The sequence below is a fragment of the Trematomus bernacchii genome, unplaced genomic scaffold, assembly GCF_902827165.1.
Source record: "Trematomus bernacchii unplaced genomic scaffold, fTreBer1.1, whole genome shotgun sequence".
Taxonomy (NCBI): domain Eukaryota; kingdom Metazoa; phylum Chordata; class Actinopteri; order Perciformes; family Nototheniidae; genus Trematomus; species Trematomus bernacchii.
The window spans coordinates 552,019-561,529 of NW_022987826.1; the positions used below are offsets into that span (position 1 = coordinate 552,019).

Here is a 9,511-nt window from a genome sequence, read left to right on the forward strand (position 1 = left end):
CAAACACATACATATTCATGTATAAAAGACGTACAAAAGTGCATTTTGCATGATAGGTCCCCTTTAAATTATGTTTTTGAAATTGTTTTCCATTTCGCAATATTTGTATGCAGTGGTTTAACGGCATGCAGTGTACTTTACTACTTCTAATATTCACATTACAGTCGTGGGTGGAAATTAACAATATTTCCCATTTGATTTTGAAGATGTTCAAGTAGTGAGAGGACGATGAAATGAGTTCCATCACTGGCTGATGGAACATTTAGAAGATGTGGAAATAATGAAGCATTTTGCTTTCAGTTATGCTTTAATTGATTGGATTGCTGGTCAGCTTTAGTATCATAGTACAGAGAGAGAAATACATGTTCAGGACAGACAGATGTTAAACAGAAATATTGCTTAGCTGGGTGAATCAGTTTATTGATTAAATATGAAAGTGAATCAGGAGTGTGGATAAATCTTCAAAACACTGATGTCATCGAGGCCTGACATCCTGGTAGAAGTGACATCCTGACTGAAGATGTGATCATTTCAGGGAGGAGGAACAGACAAAAGGTTGCTTGTCGAGACAGTCTACGTCGTTGACTTGTTTGTTAGCTGCAGGTTAAAGATCATCAAAAACAACACAGATTAGTTATCTGATGAATGAATGAAAGACAACATTAAAGAGGTATTGTTTTGTCATGTTTTTAAGTAACAACTTAAAAAGGAATAATTCAAATGTTTTATAATTCTCTTTAAAAGATTGTAAGCATAAATAAAGAGGACAACATATAATTGTATATTTTGTACCTCCATAGTTAACCTCCATACAGTGTTCCTTTCCTCTATAGTTGCTTGGCTCCCCCCTGCCCCATCTGCTGAAGCTAAACTTAGAGCCATCGCTCCACAGCCACACTCCCTCCTGAGAGGAAAATAAATGAAAAGTCATTTTCTAGACACAATGATAGATGGATGACAATGCATTCTTTAATGATAGGACGCATAAACATGATCAAAATGAAAATATTACCCACATTTGTATACCTATTTCAATCACACAAAGCTACACTGAGACTAAGGCTGTTATATCTTCCAAATGAAATGGTAGGACTACAACTCCCAAACCTGAAATGGTACTACCGTTCTGCAATATTCTATTTCTCAGAAGAATCGCTTCCAGATAGGGGGGGGGGGGGCATTGAGCATCATCCATTCCTCAAAAACACTATGGACATCGGGTACAGGCCCGTAAGCAGAGATGCAAAACCCAGAGCAAAAGCCCACAAGAAAAAGTTCTAATTGAATGCAGCCGAACCACTTATTACAATGCATTCATGTGATGACTTCCAAAGAGAAAAGCAAGCACACGCGGAATAAAGTATTATTTTCTTTAAAACTTTTTTGTCGTATTTTCTATCGCATAAACACCATATCCCAACGTGCATCTAAGACATCCAATCACCGAGCTTCAACGATAGCTGAGGATTATGGGTAGCGTAATGTTTTCGGCTTTCCAAAACTCTGAAAAATAAATGTGTCTCTCAGAATCAAAACGGAAAAACACAAAAGCATTGTACACAATTTAAACCAATTAATGTTGTGTAATTAACAAACTGATGTTTTTTAGTTGATGAGTACTGCAGATATCACTGTAAAATAATTAGACAGTGAGGGGAATGATATGCATCCCTAGCAACCACCTTAGTTACTATGAAAACGCAGAGGTCGGAAATACTGTTTTCAACCCGTGAGAGTTGACTATAACTTAACATGGACGCTGTTCAATAGAAATGAATATGGGGAAAGAGCAATCTCACAATTTCAAGGGGTGCGCGCAGAGCAAACACTATAGTTTACATACGTAGTGTTGGGGAAATATTTTCCTAGGCCCATAACTTTGACCCAGTTTATCAGTTTGTACTGTCCTCACTGAGCTCAGGCACCTGTAGCCTTGGCTGCTGTGCTCTCAGTGTTGTGTCTCCCTGTTTCTGCCTGTTGGCGTCAGCTGATAGAGGTGTTATAGTGCCTGTTGATTATTCTCTCAGAACCAGCTAAATACATGGGTCTGGGGTAGAGATCTTCAGAATTGGTTTGGCATCCGTTGTGTCAACTCGTGGTGCACGACATGTCTACACATCCACTGGACGTAGATTTTAAAAGTACAATATGCACTTCTCGCTAGAAGAAGTGTATTCTTTCGTGTATTTTTTTTCTCAGGCAAGGAAGGTTTTCGATCATGTGACGTCTTGAGAGGGTTATTTGTGAATATACTACGTTTTGCCCTGTGGACCACCGTAGCTATTACACGTTTCTTTGTGAGACTGGGTCTTATCAGCAGTCTGCCTGGTGTTGTGTCATTACAAAGGTAGCTTATTGTTGATTTAGTGGTGCGTTATGTTGTAAAATAATTGCTTATAATGGAGCTTACAGGCACAGTTAAGTGACAATCTCAGTATGTTGGTCAAATGTTCATGAAGCCAATTCATTCATTGTTTATTTAGTGATATTAACTAGTAGAGATTAAAGTAAATTCACTTTTTGAATGTCTCTGCTGTCCTACGGAGTCCCTAAGGCAGTCGTATTCAAAGTACAAAGTCTAAGGTATTCCATATAGTTTGTTCAATGTTATCTGACTCTCCAGACATGAATGAAAGGCCTTCCTGAGTGGCTTATATTTAGTCATAATGCCATTTGAAAAATAAAGTTAATTGTGACAATGAAAATTGTTATATAAAAGGGTTTTTGTACAGTCCTTATATCTTTGATGCAACTTCTACATTAGAATATATAAATAACTCACCATGACAGCATCATGGCCTCCAGCCCAAAAGTTTAGATCTTGGCCTGTTGCTGTTCTCACCAACTTTCTGATGAAGTTGTATTCGGTGGTCGATTGGATAGAAGCCAGATTCCCTCCGAGGGCAAGGCAATCTCTCTATGGTGGGGAAACAAAGTTAAAGTACGCACAGACAAACAATGTTGTTTCAAAATCTGTTTTAGAGAATATGCCAAACATTAAAAGTTCCAGTTAATGCACTATTGTTGTCATTTCAGTACCTCAGCACTAGCCCAGTTCATTGCCTGATTCTTGAAGATGAAACAGCGAGAGCCAAGCTTGGTCCAACCAGGGGGGCAGCTCCCACTGCAATCTACAATTGTCATATAAAAAGACTTAATAATAAATACTTAATTCATTGAGAGAGCAACAGAAGCAATGAATTCAGAACACAGATGCTGTCCAATAGGATGCCATCTTCATTTGGCTGCAGTCAGAAAGTGTTGGATGCTGTATTTTATTATCAAAAGAACCACCAACCCTTTTCCTCAGCTTTGGCCTGTGGATGTAAAGAACACATAATTAGGAATGAACAGGTTATGTTTCATAGTTCAGATAACGCTAGAAGCTTTGATTGGAAATAGTGTTACAAATGAATTATTTTCTAATATTCCCTAAAGTAACTGTGACCAAACTTTAATGTATCTGTGATATTGATCTACAGTGGGATCTACACATCAAACTTGAGTCTCCATCCCCATTACTTATTATTACATCCCTTTATCTTATCATCAAAAAAGAGACTACATTTGTGAAACCTCCTGTGATTATATTTGAAAAAGATAATGTTGCATGTGACGGAGCAGGATATTCATTAAAATAGTCTATTCTTTTTAATGAATTACATCCGTATTATCCGTAGCTATGGATAACAAATAGTACGTACATCTGCCTCCATCCACAGTCCACTGGTCAAACAGAGGAGCACGATGCAGTAGACAACAGATTCCATCTGTGTAAAGATTAGAAATGTAAAATGTAAAATGTAACAATTACTAAAGTACCTGGAGTAAAGTTTGCTTTTATGAGCAGTGTTTCCCTTGCAGTGGACACAACTTCATACATTTTCGTTATATTTTGTTCCTTGACATATTGTACTCAAGGGTTATAGTTTAACTTTCACAGTTTTTATTTTTAAAACAAACTAAAGAACTAAACCCTTACCTTGCTGTGATGATCAGATGAAGTAGTACTTGCAGCTGCAGCAAGAGTCGTGATAGTCATGGAAGGGTTAGGGTTCTTTATATACCTCATCTAGACGGTATACACGTACATATTGACACACCCTAGATTAAATATTAGACTGTTTCATAAGAAATGGAAAACAGAACAATTACTGATGCTTCTGTGGAAACCAGGTTATTTGTTTTGCTGTAGCTACAGTAAATTAAACTGTGCAAGGCAAGGCTAGATTATTTAGATAGCTTATTTCAACACAGACAGAAACATGATGAGCATTAAGTGCAGCAGAAACACATTATAAAATGTCATGAAAAAGCCAAGAGAATAAAATGAATAATAAAACAAACTGAAATAATATATATGTTATATATATATATATACATTTTATGTAATATAAAATACAGGAATACATATCTAAATGCAGTGTAAGATATGAATAGTGGATTTAATCAAAGAATAAAGTAATGAATTAAAGAACTGAGGGTTACAGCGGACCTGCAGGATTCTGGGAGTTTGTTCCAGATGTTTGAAGCATAATAACTGAACTTCTCCATGTTTAGTTCTGACTCTGGAGACAGAAAGCAGACCAGAAGACCTGAGAGTTCTGGATGGTTCATAATGTAGCAGGGGATCACAAATGTATTTTAGCCTTAAAGCATTCAGTGCTTTAAAAGCAGGCAGTAGTTGACAGTGTAAAGACCTCAGAACTGAAGTGATTGATCCACTTCCCTGGTGTTAGTGAGGACACGGGCAGCAGCGTTCTGAATCAGCTGCAGCTCACTTATACATTGTTTTAGTAAGACCTGCAAGACTTTCCAATTCCTGCTAAGAAAGTTATTTCATCTTAGAAATATTCTTAAGGAGATATAGGCTGACTTTGTAATTGTCCTAATGTAACTGTTGAAACTCAGGTCAGAGTCCATGACTACACCTAGATTGCTGGCCTTCTCTGTTGTTTTGAACCTTGCCCATTGAAGCTAAGTTCTGACTTTTTTCCGTATCTCTTTGGCTCAAAAACTATTATCTCAGTTATCTTTGTTTAATTGAATAAAGTTCTGTCACGTCCTGTCATTGATTCGTTCAATTGACTTACTCAGTGCTTGAATTAGTACTCAAATGGTTATGAAAATGTGAGTATTGTCTGCATAGCTATGGAAACTGATTCTGTTGTTTTCTATTACCTGAGCCACTGGAAGCATTTAGATGTTAAAGAGAAGAGGCCCCAAGATGGAGATTTGAGGAACTCCGCTTGTCATATCTGTCCACTCGGATGTGAGTTACCTATAGAATCAAAGTGTGTCCTTTCCTTTAAGTAGGATTCAAACCAATTTAGAACTGTAGCAAGAAAGTCCAACCAGGTTTTCCAGTCGGTCTAATATAAGTTAAGATAAGATGGACCATTATTTATACCCACAGGGAAATTCACTGGTCATGGCAGCAAGTTTGATATGGGCCTATAATCATTTATTAATGAGGCGTCTAGATTGTTCTTTATTAAGAGTGGTTTAATGACTGCATTTTTTAAGGGCCTGTGGAAATACACCTGAGTGAAGATACGTGTTTACTATCTGTGGTAGATCAGAATAAAGTAAGGTGGATTTAGGAATTCATATACATATCCACCACAGTGATGCTTGTATATTTATACGCCTTGTTGGTCTATGTCTGTGTCATATGGCAAAATGCGGTCATGTAGACACCTACTGTGCGGTACTACCCCCCACTCCCCAACAACACAACCCCATCCTATCATCCAATTACAAATGAACAAGTGTAATAATCACTAGAACGTTTTCCATCGAGAAATGTTTACTGTAACTCTTGGTGTGTTCATATTGCTAATATTGCCAGCGCTATGTTGGTAATGATAGCAGTGTCTGGCTTCTTGTTTTTTGGGGATTTTATTTTGAAAAACAAACTTCAACTTGAGCTTTATGTGAGGATCGAGTTACATCCTAGGGCTTTTTATTTTAAAGGTCCCATGTCATGCTTTTCTGGTTATTACCCGTCCCCTTGTGTGTTATGTAGCTTTTTCTGCATGTAAACGGTCTGCAGAGTCACAAACCCTCAAAGTACACCCTGTAGCGAGTAAAACTCTAACACAGAAAAGACCTGTCTATGCTGCCCCAGAACGCCCTGCAACGTCCCGCCAACACGGCACCCAGACCCCACGCAGCATTCTCATCTGTTTGTCATTACTGGTGTCATTTCCTGGTTGCTAACAAACGCCATTGTAACACATAATCACTGATGTTCAGCTGTAACGGTGGTGGACTCATCAGAACAGAGTGGGCGAGCTGACCAATCAGAGCACAGTGGGCTCACAGGGGGGGGGGGGAGGCAGGAGCTCCAACAAGCCGTGTAGGACAGAGAGTGAATACACATACTATACAGAGATGCTGTATGAGAAACCAATGTGAGTTTGGAACATTGAACAATATAAATCTATTCTAATAGACCTCAACAATGGAACTATGATCAGTAGAAATGGCCATGACATGGGACCTTTAAAATATAAGCCTAATCCTGAACTCCCTGTTAGGATGCAGTGACCTTTTAGTAATGCTGCCCTCGACTAAAGATGTGTCTAGTCGACTCATATTAGTCAATTCAGGCAATAAGTCTTTTTTTAATTATTTATTTGTTCTCCCAAAAATGTTTCAGTTTCAAAGGCTGATAAAGAACGTTATCATAACAGCATGGTACATTGTGTTTCACATCAAATATAATTAACCTTTGAAATATAAATGAAATGTTACACGTAAAAAGAGCATAAGTGATGACGCAGCGGTCTGTCACGCTACCTAAGCCCTACCTTTTAGGCATTTATTTAGAAAAACATACCTTGTTTTTGCTTCTTTTAAAGATATCAGTGTGTGAAGAAATCATGGCAATGTTAGTTAACCAGTTTATGAACCATTGGTTGACGATAAGAGAGAGAGTCCAGCTCAACTCCATGGAGATGGAAGGTGTACCATGAGCCTCGAGGGTGCATGCCTCTTCTGCAGGCAGTGGAACAGGCATGTGAGGATGTGTATGTGGGGGCTGTTCAGGGCTAGATACGACAGTGAAGAAGGGAAGATGTCATGTCTGATGTCGATGAGGTGCTGTGGCCAAACCGAGTCAGTTTATTGGAGAAAAGAAGATCTGTGCATTTCTTACTCTAGGTTTTATTTTCCATTTACAGTATCTGATAGAGGGCATATATGGTTCACACAACTGTAACTGTATGGGTTGTACACAATACTGGTTAGTTGTGGAGACAAATAAAATGGTTTGTTTTAACTGTATATTCATGTTTCTGCACATATTTCTGTGGAAAATCCCTATTTGCACACAGAACACAGCAAACAAAAGATGAACAGGCTTTTGATTGAGCACAGAAGTGTGTAGTTGGGTAAACACAAATCTGGTGATATGAATGAAGTGTGCGCCAAGTGGAAAAGTTTAATTTTGGTAAAGGCTTGTGTAGTTTTGATTGCAGTGCTTCATTGTGCAGGATATATGAGGTGTTCTGCACTTGTAGTGTGGATTTGTGAATTGTGTTAAGTGTTTGGAGGAAATCACCCGTTTTAAAAAAAAAGAGTAATTTGTACATGTGCTAATAACTAGACCTGCTCTTGCAGTTAAAATCAAGTGTGTATGAGGAAAGGAGGTACACACAAATTAGTATTTCCTTTGGATTTAGTGTCCAATACAATAGTTGATAAAAAGGCTGTGCAAGCAGCGACATTCCAAACACGAGATAGCAACATGTCACCACACCTTTATTGATTGAGATGATGTTACCTGTGCTAACATCAACACTGGTATTGTTTTACATTGTGAGTCTGTCAACCTGACACATGTCAACCTGTGACTCTTCTTTCTGAACTACCACAGAAGGGATTTAAGAACTTGGTTGCCAGGTGTGTAAAATTAAGCAGACAGATATTGTCACTGCGATAGCATTGCAAACCGTGCAAGATGCAGTGACAGAGCTTTTTGAAATAAAATGAAAGGCTTAGTTTAAGGTCACAGCTGGTTCGATCCCGTGCAAGATGAAATCTAGTTTAGAAATGACATCGATGCACCTATGTTCATTTATTATAATTTAAAACACAACAGTTATGTTCCACATTTTGCTGATGTGTCTTATAGTGTTTTTTATACTACATAGACTGAGCTATTTGGGTCAAAGCCTTGGTTGGTATTATTTATATGTATAGTGGGGACCTATCATGCAAAATGCACTTTTGTACGTCTTTTCTACATGAATATGTGTCCCCGGTGTTCCAGGGAACTCACCAAGTGTCAGAAAACACAACCCTCTCTATTTTCCTCCATACCCAAATCTCTAAAAAAGGGGCTGCAACAGATCTGATAAAAACTGATCCAGATTTGAACACTGTCTATGACGTCAGGACGGTGGCGCTACGGCTATTGGGCCAACTCTCCACCTATCAGGGGAATGTGGGGTTGGGCCACGGCCGGCCATTGCCGCTCGAAAGCGCTGGAGACGCTGTAGTACATATGCCAGGCCTGTAAGTGGCGCTGTAGTCTGCCACAAAAGCAGCGAAGAAGACTTCCCGCCCATAGTTACCATGGTTACCTTTCTGTTTATTCTCCGCTGTGGCTTTCTTTCTCCCTCCCCGAGAGGCAAGCGTTTGCTCCTGCTGCTTTAATTCAATGCAATCCCTCCCCGTCGAGGCAAGCACTGTAATTCTCTCCGGTTAGTCCACCAGCAGATGACAAACACCCACCTCTCCGCCTCTTCCAAGGAACGAGGGGACCGTGCGGCAGAGTTTCAGTTTCAGTTTCTTTCGCCGGTCAAGATGTCCGTTAAAGTTTAAATCTTCCGGATAAAATTAGAAAGGTGCCGGTCAAAGGTCTTCTTTGTTATTTATTGAGCTTTAAAACAAATGAATAACGACTCTATAGGCCTATAATAATATAATAAAACCATAGACCGTATATATAAATAAAACACGGAGGACGGAGATCTATTTTTCTCCCCCTCTTGACTTGATCAGAGCGGCTCACCTCTCCTGCAGGGGGGCGTGGTCAGCTGCAGCTCACAGAATCAGCCCCGTAGACAGCCAACAGCACATAGAGCGAAATGAGGCATGGCTAAAATGCATGATCTGTTTGGTATTTTGAAAACAGAAACGTATAAATATACCTTATATAGGTATGGCCCTACAATATATCATTTAAATATAGCATGATAGGTGTCCTTTAACTTAGATTATAAAACAAGACACGCCCAAAGCAAGCAAGAGTGTTTGTTTGAAATGAATTACTTTTTCGCAGCTTTTGTTTGAACTTCCTCTCGTTTTATTGTAATTGTGAGCCAGCTTCTAACAAATACAGTAGGTGCTCGTCAGTCGATGGATCCTCTCGCCTCCCCCTGCGGTGTCAGTGGAACATAACATAACCGAGACATACAGCTATCCCCCCAACAATTACCTGCTGTCAAACTACTTACACCATACTTTACCTCTAGCAGTGTGCTATTATACTTGAAGGAAC

General features: G+C 39.1%; 1 protein-coding gene across 2 annotated transcripts; it reads right to left on the bottom strand.

Moving 5' to 3' along the window:
• Positions 1-393: 393 nt before the first annotated feature.
• On the bottom strand, positions 394-4,057 carry LOC117499352 (galactose-specific lectin nattectin-like). 2 transcript variants are annotated; one of them, XM_034151697.1, is made up of 7 exons: positions 3,983-4,057; positions 3,705-3,770; positions 3,299-3,317; positions 3,040-3,131; positions 2,783-2,917; positions 793-904; positions 394-597 (listed from the first exon to the last, which is right to left on the bottom strand). In XM_034151697.1, exons 1-7 carry the CDS (start codon positions 4,040-4,042, stop codon positions 527-529), a joined length of 555 nt encoding a protein of 184 aa, XP_034007588.1. In that variant the 5' UTR covers positions 4,043-4,057; the 3' UTR covers positions 394-526. The 2 variants fall into 2 exon arrangements, with proteins under 2 accessions (XP_034007588.1, XP_034007589.1); XM_034151698.1 differs by lacking the exon at positions 793-904.
• Positions 4,058-9,511: the final 5,454 nt, after the last annotated feature.